The following is a 15,849-nucleotide window of genomic DNA, read 5'->3' as shown; positions in this document are numbered from 1 at the left end:
AGGCAAAGACCCAAGGAAAGGAACAAGGTTGTGTGTTTCAGCAACTGAAGACAGCTGGAGAACACAGGGTAGGAGGGAGGGGGCAGGTGCAGGCAGGCAGGCAGGTATCTGCGGATTTTCTAGGCAAGGCCTGGGGAGCCTGGATTTTAAGTGTGAAGGGAAGCCACTGGGAGGTCTGAAGCTGTGGAGACCACTTGTGAGGCCACTGCCACCGTGTCTGTAGGCGACAGCACGGTGGCTCGCATTTGGGCTCAGCAAGGAAGAAGGAGAAACGTGGGCTGTTCCAGAAGTTGAGTTGACAGGATGGGACTCACTGGTGGCCTTGCTGCAGGAGGTGGGGTGGGGTGTCAGGGAAGGAGGTTTCAAAGGCTGACATGTTGGTTTGTGCCTGGAACAACTCAATGGATGGTGCTGCTACAGGGAAGACTGGGAAGAGACAGGGATTTCTCTTCTAAAGGAGGGGCTGCCTCACAATGGCGGAAGGGAGTGCTCGACTACTGTACTTGCTTTAACGATATTTCTAAAGCTTGAACTTTGAAACCACATGGTGAGTAAGGAAAAAAAGAAACCTAACTTGGTTAGAAACAACCTACATAGCTAAACCGCTATAAGTGTAAAAAAAAAAAAAAGCACTCTGATTGTTCTTTAGCGGAACAGAATTACAAACAAAACCGCTCAATGAGCGTTCTCTTAAGAACAAGACCGATCATCAACATGTAGTAGTAACTGTAAAAACAACACCAGGGGCCGCCTTCACGCTCAGAATAAAACACTACATCTCCACGGCTTCGGGTGTTCTAACATGGCCTTCAAACTTTATCTAACAACAAACCACAAAAATTAGCTTTATATCTACAACCTTAATCTGGACATCGAAGTCCCTGCTGGGTACGTGGCAGCCGCCCACCTTTTACTGATGGCGACAGTTTTGTCAAGTCCCTCGCCCCCGGAGAAACATTTTTTATCTTATATCCCATAACTACTCCGTGAAAGGGCAAAGTTCAAAACACCATTTTCGCCTGTAAACCTTCCAGAAACACTTCAAAGCAGCAACAGGCCTCATCAACATATGGCTTCCTGGCAGGCAATCACGCGCTGCGCGTATGACTCCTACCCAAGGCTGCTATTACCCCGTCCCCCGGGTCCAGGACGGGTCGCGTCGCCCCTCTGTAGGCTAAGCAAACGAGCTTCCCGCCACCGATCCCTCTGGACTGCCTCTTGCCTGCTGGAGAAATCCGCTGACTTGGAGAGACCAGGTTTCCTTTGCCTTGAAAAAGAGAGTTGGGGGAAGAAGGACAAAAGAGGGACACAGAACTAGTGTAATCCCGCATAATAACGAAGGTACCCATGGTGGTTTATGAGTGCCTTCTCCATGATAGGCATTTTAACCCATTGTCTCACTTCATCCTCTAAACAAGTGAAGGAAAAGGGTGTGATTATTTCCCCATTCTCATACATGCTGGCTAGAGCATCCGTCACACAGGTCCTCAAGTGAACCACAGGTAGGTACTAGGTACATTTGGCACTGGATCAAGTCTGGGTTCTTTCTGGAAAGCCAAGGTGTTTCCATCAGGAGTTCTAGTCTCCAATTGAATTCATTTCTCTAAGAAAGCACTAAAGGGAATTCCCTGGTGGTCCAGTGGTTAGGACTCCCCGCTTTCACGGCAGTGGGCTGGGGTTCGATCCCTGGTCGGGGAACTAAGATCCCACGCAGTGGCAAAAAATTTTTTTAAAAAGCACTAAATACACCATCCCTCAAAGTTCAGCCTTGAATGACTGATCTTCCTGGCTTCCAAATCTCAGAGGAAGCCGACCCATTTACTTGTGGCAAAAGTTGGTCCCAGGGACTTCCCTGGTGGCGCAGTGGTTAAGAATCCACCTGCCAATGCAGGGGACACGGGTCAAGCCCTGGTCCAGGAAGATCCCACATGCCGCGGAGCAACTAAGCCCGTGTGCCACAACTACTGAGCCTGCACACTAGAGCCCATGAGCCACAACTGCTGAGCCCTCATGCCACAACTACTGAAGTCTGCACGCCTAGAGCCTGTGCTCTGCAACAAGAGAAGCTAGCACAAAGAGAAGCCAGCACACCACAACAATGTGTAGCCCCCGCTCGCCACAACTAGAGAAAGCCTGCGCACAGCAAAGCAACAAAGACCCAACACAGCCAAAAATAAATAACAATAAAATAAAAAAATTTATTAAAAAAAAAAAGTTGGTCCCAGCTTCTCCTCAAAGAACACACCTGATATACGATGGTGGGTAACTGTTTTCATCATTTAACTTCCTGTTGTAAAGATGCTTCTGACGTCCTCCAGCATGCCAGAAAGCACAGTACTGCATGGACATACACGTGGTTTCCTGAATCAACCACATTTTTATTGCATCATAGTGACATGACTAACGTGACTCTCAGGTTCATCTCATCTAACCACTTCTAATAGAATCTCCTTAGAGACAGCCAAATGCTCTGAATTAAATCCCTTCAGGGAAACGGACAGTGTTGGGGCAAAAAGTTCTGGGACACATCTCCTTGGGGTCAGAGCAGGTTCCTTATGTCTTAAAGAGTTATAAAGTGCCTTCCAGTCACTTTCACCCAAGGGCCCCTTGTCTTTGATCTGGGCCCTTCCTTATCTAAGACTTTTCCACTCTGTGTTTCTCCACCCTTTCTGTGGATCCCTCACCATCCATGCCATCCCTTGGCCTCCTATGAGCAGATTCTTAGCTCTCGTCACCTTCTCCAGATGCCTTCCCTCACTTTCCCAGCTAACAGTGACCACTATGTGCTTTGTGTCCCTAATTATCCTTGTAAGTGCCTCTACATAGCTCACTGTGTTATAAATGCATTTATTTTCCCCTACTCAACTGTGAGGTCTTTAAAAGCAGGAACCAGGTCATATTTATCTTTGCATCTGCAGTCCCTTGCCAGCCATAGTAGATGCCCAACAAATGCAGACTAACTGAATGCATGATGAATCAATGTATGTATTGTTCTTTCCCTCAACCTGGTAACTGACATAACTGTTGGGAACCACCTGGTTTTCCCCTCCTTTTTTCTCTACTCCTGCCCCAACAAGGGCACCCTGTCTGTAAAACAGTGAGATTCCTGCCAGCAGGGTTTTCAGCCCTCTTCGCTTGATCATCCTTGGTTTCAAAACATGGATATGCAGACAGATCTCTTCTGGGCTGCTGGCTCATATACCCAGCTTCTATTTGATATTCCACTTAGCTGAATCACAGGTGTCTAACTCAGCTGGTCCAGACTGACTTCCAATAGCTTCTTTCCCAAACCTATTCCTCTTTCTGGCAATGACACCACATTCAACCCAGTTGCTCAAACCAAAAACAAGTCATCCGACTCTTTTCTCCCTCTCCTCACATACCTCAGAGCCTTCCGCAGCCAGAGCAACCATTTAGAAATAGAACTCTACTCTCAGGTATCTGGCACAAGAGCTCCTACAACCCTTGGAATTTCCTTAGCGTTAGGAGTGATAAGCGTCTCTGGGATGCTGATGAGATGACTCTCGGCTGAGGGGTTCTGGGATAGCTTCAGGATGGGCTGGTCACCAGAAAGACCAAGACCAATTCATGATTAGAGGGTTGGGACTTTCAGCTCTGCCACAACCCTCCACTTCAAACCTTGTCCCACCTCCAGCAGGAGAGAGGGGCTGAAGATTGAGATCAGTCACCAATGGCCAAATCAATCATGCCTAAATAATGAAACCTCCGTAAAACCCCTAACTGATCAGGTCTGGAGAACTTCCAGGTTGGTAAACTGACTGAAGTGCTGGAAGGGTGGTGTACCCCAAGAGGGCATGGAAGCTCCAAGCGCTCACACACACGCCATGCCTTGCCCTAAATCTCTTTCATCTGGCTGTTCCTGAATTGTGTTCTTTGTTATAAACCATATTAATAATTACATAAAATGTTAATGGACTAAACCCTCCAGTTAAAAGGCAGAGAGTATCAGAATGGATTTTAAAGCACAAATCCCAACCCTGTGCTCTCTACAGAAGACATATGTTAACTCTAAAGATATTCCATAAATAGTAAGCATAAGGAGTCTGAAGCGGCTGTACAGCAGAAGAAGTAGACTTCAAGACAACGAGTATTACCAGAGCTACGAAGGGACATCTCATAATAATAATAGGGTCGATTCACCAGGAAGCTGTAACCATCCTAAATACGGAGGCACCTATTACCAAAATCCTTCCAACAGCCCACGAGGCCTGGTGTGGTTTCAGATTACCTTGCCAGCTTCACCCCCATACCACTCTCTCCCACCACTTTGCCTTTTCCTCCAACTCAAGTGATCCACACACTTCTCTTTTCTATCCTCAGGGCCTTTGCATCCCTTTAAACCTCCCTTGCCTCCAACTTTTACCTTTTACTTCTTTCCCGTCAACGTTTCTTCTTTAGGGCCCAAGCCTAAATATCACTTTCTCTTGGAATTTTCCCTTGATTACCTCCCAGATGAGGCTGAGATGTACCTTTTGTGTTCCTTCGCCTCCTGCCCTTCTCAGGACTGCAATTACCGACTCATGTCTGTTTCTTCTGCTGGATTATACTCTCTGGAAGGCAGGGCTGTACATCTTTCCTTGGCTGCTCTAACCCCGAGGCTCAATTAATATACATGTAATAAAAAAATGAATGAAGTCTGGTCTGAGGTTCTGGAACTCATCCTTTGGGTTTTAGAACTCATATAATCTGTAGTATCTGGTCTTCTGAGTGGGATGAACTAAGCAGGATGCGATCAGGAAACAACTTCTCCTCTACTACCCTCAAGGACACTCTGTCAGTTAGTTTTCGCAGCCCCTCTCCTGAGAGGCACCTCAGGCAGATTGCATGCTCTTTCAGTCATGCTGAGGCAGTCAAAGCACAGTCTCATTTCAGGTAATAAATTGCCCAGTCCTTCTGAAATCAAAACCTCTTCCTTGCTCTTCCACTCCTCTGATCTCAAGGCTGTTTCTGACAACTCCAGAGCTGAAGCAGGGAGAGAACCAATGAGATGACAAGCGGCAAAGGCCTTTGTATTTAGCCGATGCTCTTTGTTGCCTGTGGCTTTGTCCTAATGCCTGCTCTTTTGTGGGAGGGGTTAGTGGGTCCTTCAGGTATCTCCACTCTACTGCACACCGCCCTAATGCAGGCCATTGCCCTCTCCTGCTGACTTCTTTTTTTTTTTTTAATTTTTATTGGAGTATAGTTGATTTACAATGTTGTGTTAGTTTCTGCTGTACAGCTAAGTGAATCAGTTATACATATACATATATCCACTCTTTTTTAGATTCTTTTCCCATATAGGTCATTATAGAGTACTGAGTAGAGTCCCCTATGCTACACAGTAGGTCCTTATTAGTTATCTGTTTTATATATAGTAGTGTGTGTATGTTAATCCCAATCTCCAAATTTATCCCTCCCGTCCCCTTTACACGCTGATAACCAAAAGTTTGTTTTCTACGTCTGTGACTCTCTTTCTGTTTTGTAAGTTCATTCGTTATCATTTTTTAAGATTCCACATATAAGCGATATCATATGGTATTTGTCTTTCTCTGTCTGACCTACTTCACTTAGTATGATAATCTCTAGGTCCATCCATGTTGATGCAAATGGCATTAATTCATTCTTTGTTATGTCTGAGTAATATTCCACCAGTTATAAGTACTACATCTTCTTTATCCATTCATCTGTTGATGGACATTTAGGTTGCTTCCATGTTTTGGCTATTATAAATAGTGCTGCTATGAACACTGGGGTGCATGTATCTTTTTGAATTAGAGTTTTCTCCAGATATATGCCTAAGAGTGGTATATGGTAGTTCTATTTTTAGATTTTTTTTTTTTTGCAGTACGCGGGCCTCTCACTGTTGTGGCCTCTCCCGTTGCGGAGCACAGGCTCCGGATGCGCAGGCTCAGCGGCCATGGCTCACGGGCCCAGCCACTCCGCGGCATGTGGGATCTTCCCGGACCGGGGCATGAACCCGTGTCCCCTGCATCGGCAGGCGGACTCTCAACCACTGTGCCACCAGGGAAGCCCTATTTTTAGTTTTTTAAGAAACCTCCATACTGTTCTCCATAATGGTTGTACCAATTTTCATTCTCACCAACAGTGTAGAAGGGTTCCGTTTTCTCCACAGCCTCTCCAGCATTTATTGTTTGTAGACTTTTTGATGACAGCCATTCTGACCAGTGTGAGATGATACCTCAATGTAGTTCTGGTTTTCATTTCTGCTGACTTCTTGCTACATCTCCAGCCTCTCTGTTGGGATTCTTCCTTTCTTCATAGGTGAGGTCCGTTTAGATGGCTCAGCTACTCTGCATAGAGTCCACCTACCCCACAGCTGATGAAAGTATGGCTACTCCAGAAGCTGATCTCTTATGCTCATCCAGCCAACAAGAACTGCTCCAGGTAGGAGGCAGATGGCAGTCCTCCTGACCCCTAAATTCCAGGTAACATGCCAGGTTCTATTCATGCTACCTTGGTGGCAGCTGGGGTGGGCTGGCATGTTTCTGTTGTTCAGCAGTCTGGGCCATAGGCTCCCAACTCTCCTGCTTGTAGGCATCACACATCACAACTCTCTCCATGAGGTTCACCTGAATGGTCTCTTACTAGGCTTGAGGCTGGGAAAGAGGGAAAAGCCACAGCATTCTATTCCTGTGAATGCCTTTGAAACAATCTTTCCACTGACACTCCCACCGCTACCCCATCACCTTCTCTTAGATAGGCCTGATGTGGGTGATGGAGTTGAAGGTCCAAGATCATTTTGGCCATCTCCTAAGAAGCCTTGCTTTAGACTGTGGGGGCATTTATCACCCCTTGTTCTTCACTCTGAGGATTTAGACGAAATTTCCAGGCACAGATAAAGTCCTGCTTCATATCCAGTTATACCTGTCAACCTCATCCCCTGCTCTAGTTTAATGTCAAAAATTTGAAGATGCATTAAGTCAGAGAAAGACAAGTATTGTATGATATCACTTATATGTGGAAGCTAAAAATAAAACAAACTAGTGAATCTGACAAAGAAGACTCACAGATATAGAGAACAAACTAGTCCTTACCAGTGGGGAGAAGGAAGTGGGGAGGAGCAGAACAGGGGTAGGGGATTAAGAGGTACAAACTACAATGTATAAAATAAGTAAGCTACAAGGGTATATCGTACAACACAGGGAATATAGCCAATAGCTTATAATAACTATAAGTGGAGTATAACTTTTAAAAATTGTGAATCACTATGTTGTACACCTGAAACTTACATAATATTGTATATTAACTGTACCTCAAAAAAAAGAGTTTTAAAAAAAAGAATTTGAAGATGCAGAACATTCAGGAGATGTCTAGGAGATAAAAAATGTCCTAGAACTCTGCTTCTGATACTGGAGGATGTGGATAGACAGACACTAGAAGTCATAGCGTACCTATCTTGAACATCAATTTTTATATTAAAACATGAATGTGTTATGAGGTAAAGTGCAAAATCTTTGAGGGGGTAGAAAACAGAAACTTTCGAATAAATTGAGTTCACCATCAGCCACTTCATCTATAGATTCTAGGGGTGGTACATGGAAACGCTTGAGATCTTTTTTTTTGGCCCACACTGCACAGCATGTGGGATCTTATTTCCCTGACCAGGGATAGAACCTGTGCCCCCTGCCTTGGAAGCACGGAGTCTTAACCATTGGACTGCCAGGGAAGACCCCAGAAGCACCTGAAAAGTTTTTGAGAGAAGTATTTTTGGGGTAGTTGGGTCCTACAAAAACTGGTGTTACGGGACTTCCCTGGTGGTCCAGTGGGTAAGACTCCACGCTCCCAATGCAGGGGGCCCGGTTTCAATCTCTGGTCAGGGAACTAGATCCTGCATGCATGCCACAACTAAGAGCCCGCATGCTGCAACTAAGACCCGGCGCAGGCAAAATAAATAAATAAATAAACATTAAAAACAAAACAAAACTGGTGTTACCTTTCTGGAAGTCCTCAGGAATACTGTTGAGGCAAATAGAGAAACACTGTAGAAAAATTAGGTCACCCTGACTGTTCCACAAACCAGCTGAGAGAAGCCTTATAAGCCTTCCCTTTAATACTAAGGAGGAAGAGGGGGAATCTCACAGGTCTTCTGGTTATTTTAGAAAAAGCAGGTCTGGATCTCTAGATCAGGGGCAAATACCAGCAGAGGTTTTGTTTGTGTATGTGTTTTTGTGTTTGTTTGTTTGTTCTTTCGAAGATTGCCTGAGCTATGTTTCTTATTTCTGTCTGCTCTACAGGCTGAGGTGCCTGTAGCCTACAGCAAAAAACAGAAACAAACCCAAAACACCCTGAAAACAAAAGTACCAAGTGCCTCTAAGGAGCAAGGAAGAAGAGAGCTGTGAAAACTGGCCTTCTCTCCACCATAGGCCTCAGAAGACTTAGTGGGCAGAGTAGATTTGAAGGAGAAAAGGGAATCAGGCAGAATCCAAGGTGGGTGGCTGGGGCCTGAGGAGAAACCCTCAGGAGCCTAATGGTTGGAAGACTTTATGGTTCCTTAGCACATAACAAAACAAAACAGCCTCCACCAATTTAAGACCGCTACTGAACAATCTGACTGCACTGGTAAAGAACATCTCATCTCTAAACTTAACTTCCAGTTTCCCCAAGAACTCACAGTTTTATGATGTACCTGGTTTTCCTTCTGATGTTATTCAGTGATGTGAATCAAGTCACATCTGCCATTTCAATACGGTGCCTACCTTTCTTAAGAATCTTCTTCACTTTCACATAGTTCCCCTGTTTGACATACTCGTGAAGCTGTGCTTCCAAGGAGTCATTTCTTAACGAACCAAGTTGAACAGGACAGGGGACTGGAAGATGAACGGCCCGAGACATCCTGTTTCAAAAGAAAGCAACATGCTCTAACTGAATCAGAAATGCAAGGAAAAAAATGTCGATTCTTTCACATTTCTTTCACTTCTTGTCCATTTTCATTGATAATGAACAGCATTAGGGGACAATTACTGAAATTCTACAAGATTAGGGACTTCCCTGGTGGTCCAGTGGTTAAGACTCTGCGCTTCCACTGCCAGGGGCCCGGGTTTGATCCCTGGTCAGGGAACTAAGATCCCACATGCCGCGTGGCATGGCCAAAAAATGTAAAAATAAATTCTACAAGATTAAAGTTTATTCTCAATGTTACTGTTGAAATTGAAGAACTCAACATATTTATCATCAATTCCTTGAAGTGAAAAAGTGACGACTACCAAAAATTAAAATCAGAAATACATGTATTTGTTGCATCATTAAGACAATTAGGAGAGTATTAACTTTGTGGGATTTTTTTGTTTTGTTTTTTGCGGCTTGCGGGATCTTAGTTCCCCGACCAGGGATTGAACCCACACCCTCGGGAGTGAAAGCACGGAGTCCTAACCATTGGACTGCCAGGGAATTCCCGGAGGGTATTAACTTTGAACGGCTAGTATACAAATGCAGTCATTTATGTAGGAAAGTAGATAGTATGTGTGTTGGGTTCCCCGTTCAGACTCTGAAGTTCTCGTCCTGGCTCTGTCACCTCCCTAACTGTGTGACCTTGGAGAAATTATATAACTGATGGGCCTCAATTTCCTCATCTGTAAATGGGGGTAATAATAACCAGAGAGCTGCTGAGACGTTAAATAAAATCTTAGAACTCTGTAAAGTGCTTAGAACTCTGCCTGGCACCAAGGAGCTCTCAGTAGCTGTTAGCTGCTACTGTGCACACAAGAACCATGCAAAGAAGTTTAAACTTTCCACAGGTGTAGCATCCACACCTGACCAGTGATTGTGGTATACCTACCATGTGTCTCACAGGTGACAGGTACTGTGTAAGTCACCTAAAATAGGATCACTGTCATCACAATGCTTGGTCTAGCAGGGCAGACAAGTGGCACCAGGCTGGTATTCCCCAGACAGTGGATAAGAGGAGGAAGCCCCATTTGCATGAATCAACAAGCGTGCATATCAGGGGCATAACTGAGTGCTCCATGGAGAGACACAGAGGGTGGGATATGAGGTAAAGTGAAACAAACACCAGAAAGGTTGACACATTCTGTGGGTCTTCCCCAGCCAAGAGGCTTTTAGGTTACTGAGAAGTAACTCCCTCTTAATTTAACTACTGATAAAATGTGGAAATGCTAATAACTTGAGTGTTTTAACTTTATTTTCTCTGTATTTGTTACTAGCCATGTCAGTGCCTATAGCATCCTAGTAATCACAACATTGTTAAGCAAAGCGACTCAGAAAATATTTTTTGGTTTAAGTATGAGCTGAAGCTTTTATAACTTTCCTTCCCCACCCCACCCCCCTTTCTGCCTCCCTACTATTTCCAGGCATTAAAAAGGAGTAGCATATTTCTATTTGATTTACATAGATAAAGTCTTTGAAGAGGTGATTAAGTTAAAATGAGGCTGTTAGAATGAGGCCATAATCCAATACAATTGGTGTCCTTATAAGAAGAAGGAGACACCCAGGGCACTTGCACAGAGGAACAACCATGTGAATAGGCAGCAAGAGAGTGGCCATGTGCAAACCAAGGAGAGAAGCTTCAGAAGAACCCGGCCCTATCGGCACCTTGATCTTGGACTTCTAGCCTCCAGAACCTTCAGAAAGTAAATTTCTGTAGTTTAATCCATCCAGTCTGTAGTATTTTGTTATGGCAGTCCTAGCAAACTAATACACTAATAATAGCTAGATATGGCATATGAATATGCATATAGTTTTATTTTAGTTTAGTAAAGGCACGGGTCGTTTTAATAATTATAAAGGAAAAAGTTTAATATTTTAAATAAATATTAAAAAAATAAAAAGTGCTTATCACCAATTGAAATAATCTACTAAAAAAAAAAGTGGAAAATATTCCTGAAAGGGGAGTCTACAGTTACTATCTCCACTTCATTCATCCATTCAGCTGGAATGGTCTGCTAGTGTGTTATTCTCCCCCATACCCCTGACAGTGGGCTGCTGGCCAAAGCCCCCAATATCTTCTTCTTTTTAAAAAAATATTTATTTATTTGGCTGCGTCGGGTCTTAGTTGTGGTGTGAGGGTTATTCGTTGTTCCGTATGGGCTTAGTGGCCCCGCGGCATGTGGGATCTTAGTTCCCCAACCAGGGATCAAACCCACGTCCCCTGCATTGGAAGGAGGACTCTTAACCACTGGACGACCAGGGAAGTCCCCCAGTATCTTCTTACACCTGGACAAATCCAATGTGCATTTTCAGGCTCTGTCACACTGGAATGTTCGCCTGTATGTAACACTGCCTTTATTCCTTCTTTATTTTATTGTGGTAAAAATATACACAGCATTGGGCTTCCCTGGTGGCGCAGTGGTTGGGAGTGCGCCTGCCGATGCAGGCGACACGGGTTCGTGCCCCGGTCCGGGAAGATCCCACATGCTGCGGAGTGGCTGGGCCCGTGAGCCATGGCCGCTGAGCCTGCGCGTCCGGAGCCTGTGCTCCGCAACGGGAGAGACCACAACAGTGAGAGGCCCGCGTACGGCAAAAAAAAAAAAAAAAATATATATATATACACACACACACACACACACACACACACACACATACATAGTATTTACCACTTTAAACAAATTTAAAGTGTTCAGTGGCATGAATATATTCACACTGTCGTACTACAGTCACTACCATCCATCTCTCCATACCCCATTAGATACTAACTCTGCATTTTCTCCCTCTCCCCTCTCTCAGGCCCTGGCAACCACCAATTTACTTTCTGTGTCTATGAATTTGACTACACTTGGTGCTTCACGTAAGTGGAAACATTTATTTGTCCTTTTGTGACCCACGTATTTCACTATGTCCTCAAGATTCATCCATGTTGTAGCATATTTCAGAATATCCTTCCTTTTTTAAGGCTGAATAATTTCCCACTATGTATATACACCCCATTTTGTTTATCCATTAATCCATTGATGGACACGGGTTGATTCCACCTTTGGCTATTGTGAATAATGCTGCTATGAATATGAGTGTTCCAATATCTCTTTAAATCCCTGTTTTCAATTATTTAGGGTATATACCCAGAAGTAGAATTGTTGGATTAATTTTTTCAGGAATGGCCATACTGTTGAGAAATGGAATACTGCCTGCCATATCAGTAAACAAAGGATGTCACAGTCGTGATTGCAGCCGCCGCCGACGGTGAGCTAGTGAGCCCTGAGGGAACTCAGGAAAGAAAAGAATACCTGCCACCTAGCAGCCATCAGACTGCAGTCACTCCGTAGGGTGAACCCTGAGGAAACTCAGGATATGAAAACACAGGATACTGGCCCCAGATAGCTGAGGGGCACATCAGAGGAATGATTTCGGTGAGCCCAGACTCTTGCATCTTCCCATACACAGAAAAGCGCTAAATTCCTTACCTTAAGATATCTGGTTTTCTTTAATTAACAACAATCTTCTGACGTTCAGATTATCTACGCTCTGTTGCAAAACTCATATATCCTGGCTGGCCCCCTCACTTCCTCGGAGCAGTTCTCTCAGGGTTACTTGAGATGCTGCCTCCCAAGCTTTAAGTCCTAAAAATCCTCGCCAAATAAAACAAACTCTCAAGTTCTGGGTAGGTTGTGAATAATTTTTTAGTCGACACTGTTTGCTATAGTGGCTGGACCATTTACATTATCACCAGCACTGAAAAAGTGTCCCAATTTTTCCAGATTTTCACCAATACTTGTTTTATTATTTAGTAATAGTCATTTTTATGTTTTTCAACCTTTTAAAACTTTTTATTTAATTGCATTTACACCAACACATGATGACTACATTTTGACATAAAATGTTTAAAATAATACAGGTAAGTTTAAAACCGCAGACCCGCTTCAGTTTCATACGTTTTCTACTTTTTTTCCCTAAAGCTGGAGAACATGCACGTTCCTGAGAATCTGGCCTTCGACTGAACTAATCATTTACATGCTAACAACCACTCCCTGAATGTTTTTAGTCTTACTCTCTTTTCTTCTTCAATCATCCCACTCTTTAAAAATGCCGTCCGTAGAGTACATAGTGAGGTAACTTCACTCTAAATTCCCCCTACACATTTCACTGTCGTAAATTTGGTCGTTTTCCCCTCGATGGACGCCGGCATTCTGCAAGAACGATAAACGCTGAATTAACAAACATCATCGCACAACTGCGAATCCAAAACGAAATTTTAAAGTTCTTGGTTCTATAACATCCATACAATTGTTAGCTCTCACAGTTGTCCCAAAAACTCGGGATATTTTTTAGAGAAGTTTCCCTCTGAAAACACCAAAACCACGGAAATCACCCCAAAACCGCATCCTAGCAAACCAAAAACATTAAACGCAGTTATCATACCCTACTGAGATATTTAAAATTACCAAAATTTCTATTTTTAAACTAAGTTTATCAGGGGAAAGCGCGAACGCAGTCCCCCACTACCACAAATTATGCAGTCGAGTTTCCCACATTTGGGGAAATCGCAGGGGTCAGCACATCCGGAGTGCAATGGATAAGCCTCGCCCTGGGAAAACCACCTTCGTGATCATGGTATCTCCCCTGCCAGGTAAGTATGAGTTGCTTCAACTGCCTGGCACCTCACCCTCAGATACGAAACATTTGACACTTACGGTCACTTACTTCACGCAAGCTCTAGACCCTCACTTACGAATAAAAACTTCTCCAAACTATAAAAACCCTGACAAAAACATTTCGTATACCGGAAAACTTGCAAAATAATAATAAATGTATGTACAATGTGAGCAAGACCAGCAGACACTGCGCTCATTTACATACTCCAAGCACTTTTAATGACGTCATTCTTCTGCGCGGGACAAACCTATCCCGGGTTTTGTTGATGTGGTAGGCTAAATAATGAAAAACCCTCCGTCCGCCCTGTCTACATCCTAGTCTTCGCAACCTGTAAATATTACTTCCTTTTGTGTCACAACAGATTTTACAGATGTAATTAAAGCTTTGAAATTAGGTGGGGCAACAGCATAGCGAATTACCTAGAGACCACCAATGTAATCAGAAACCCTTACACAGAAGACACAGATATCAACAGAAGGTGCTAAGCAGCGGGCTTTCAAAGACAGCAGAAAAAAGCCGCAAACGGACTTGCCGGCAAAAAACAAGGGAATCACCTCCTAAATCTCGAACATCTAAAGTAAAAAAACTTCGACTGTTTTAGGTCCCTAAAGCTGACAGTAACTCACTCCAAACGCAACGCGACGAACTCCCTCATCAAACAAAGAAACGTAAGTTTAAAAATACTTTAAAAAAGAAATAAAAACAACTGACGTACGGTTAAGCCCAGAAAACAAAAATATTAATATTATTATTAGGGCAAATCTAGTCTAAAAAAAAAACTAAAAGCAACAATAAAAACCGCTGACTCACTAACGACATAACGAAAGACAAATACTTTCTTTCAACATTTCATATCAGGGGAGAGCGCGAACGCAGTCCCCCACTACCACAAATTATGCAGTCGAGTTTCCCACATTTGGGGAAATCGCAGGGGTCAGCACATCCGGAGTGCAATGGATAAGCCTCGCCCTGGGAAAACCACCTTCGTGATCATGGTATCTCCCCTGCCAGGTAAGTATGAATTGTAGTCACTCCCTGGCACCTCACCCTCGAACTCAGCACACAATACACTTATGGTCAATTATATTCCAAGTTCTTTAGGCCTTTGGTTGGAAACTGCAGGATTATTCATATGACACTGACCAGGATACATCCTTTGAACGTTCAGCGGAAATTCTGCCCAGCGAAGAACGAAATCGAACCAGCAGGCGACGCGCCCCTCATCTACATATCCCCGCCTCTTGTCACTCAACGTCACTCCTTTTGGAGAAGCGGTCAGTTCGCTCTAGCTATGCCTCGTGCCGACCCCAAAGACGATCATCGACAAGTGTAGCTGAAAAGATTGTTCAATTCCTTGTCTTGGCAGGCATACGCAAAAATTACGGCGTAGATTTGTCACACGTCCTAGTACTGCGCCGCAGGGGCGGGCAGGGCAGTTGCGGGCGGCCGGGGGCGCGCGGCCCTCAGAAGAAGAGGGCCGCACTGTCGGTTCTGCGAGCCTGACTCGCTGCTCCACTATGGGACTAGGTCATACCCTCAAGTCTCTCTCAACCTCCATTTCCCAAAAGTGTAAAGTGGGAATACTACTGCCTGCCTACTTCACAAGATTTCTGTGGGAGCTGAACAGGAGAACGCGGGTCAAACGCAGCCTCGAGCCCCTCACCCGACCCAGGCCATTCCGCTCCTGGACAGGTGTCCGTGCGGTTGGGGACGCAAATCCGACTTCAGCAAGATTCAAACCTCTGCATGCTCGGCGCAAAGATAAGCAGCACCTGGCCTGGATTTGGTAACAAAGCGAGCGCTCCTCTGTTCTTTTTGGACAGCGAAAATACATGACACACTGTTTTCCTTTCTGCCCTTGCTGGCTAGGCTCTCTGGGCAAAACAACTCTGCATCAACTAGGGCGTCAAGGACTTGGTGGTGTGCGGGAGGCAAAACTTTACCTCTCCTCTGTTAGGGTCTCCGGCCCAGCCTGAAAATTACACTGGCATAGACGGTTTACCAGGATAAAAGCATACATATTTATTTAACAGAAGTGTACAGGAGCCCTCATAAGGAAACGAAGGCCCAAAGAAGTGGAAATCTGAATGTTTTTATATTAAGTTGAACAACGAGTGACAACTGTGGAAAAGTAACTAACATATATGGGGAGGCTAAAGGAAGATAATTATTTTAACAAGACCTGTTTGTACAGAAATCTCGGCTTTGTCCCCCTTCTCTGCAATGTTTCTTTCCCCTGGGTTAGGGAAAACATCTTTCAGTTGGGAGTTTTACCTCCTGCTTCTA

At 44.3% G+C, this 15,849-nt stretch overlaps 1 protein-coding gene, 2 non-coding genes and 1 pseudogene across 3 annotated transcripts in view; all 4 read right to left on the bottom strand.

Annotated features, from left to right (window-relative positions):
* TEX14 (testis expressed 14, intercellular bridge forming factor) overlaps nt 1–14,815 on the bottom strand; it is an 86,337-nt gene extending 71,522 nt beyond the window's left edge. Inside the window, exons 1-2 of the mRNA XM_059997833.1 lie at nt 14,707–14,815; nt 8,718–8,854 (exon numbers count right to left, since the gene is read on the bottom strand). Coding sequence (XP_059853816.1) covers nt 8,718–8,853 — 136 coding nt within the window. The 5' untranslated portion in view covers nt 8,854; nt 14,707–14,815. The remainder of the gene's footprint in view (nt 1–8,717; nt 8,855–14,706) is intronic.
* LOC132415583 (small nucleolar RNA U3) lies at nt 671–858 on the bottom strand (annotated as a pseudogene).
* LOC132415565 (U1 spliceosomal RNA) lies at nt 13,382–13,545 on the bottom strand. Its single transcript, XR_009517292.1, has one exon. It is a non-coding gene; the product is annotated as a U1 spliceosomal RNA (small nuclear RNA).
* On the bottom strand, nt 14,419–14,582 carry LOC132415567 (U1 spliceosomal RNA). The gene has a single exon (XR_009517294.1). It is a non-coding gene; the product is annotated as a U1 spliceosomal RNA (small nuclear RNA).
* Nucleotides 14,816–15,849: the final 1,034 nt, after the last annotated feature.

Source organism: Delphinus delphis, chromosome 19 (genome assembly GCF_949987515.2).
Source record: "Delphinus delphis chromosome 19, mDelDel1.2, whole genome shotgun sequence".
In the NCBI taxonomy this organism is placed as follows: Eukaryota; Metazoa; Chordata; class Mammalia; order Artiodactyla; family Delphinidae; genus Delphinus; species Delphinus delphis.
The sequence above is the reverse complement of the archived record's forward strand: the minus strand, read 5'-3'. Positions and strand labels throughout refer to the sequence as shown.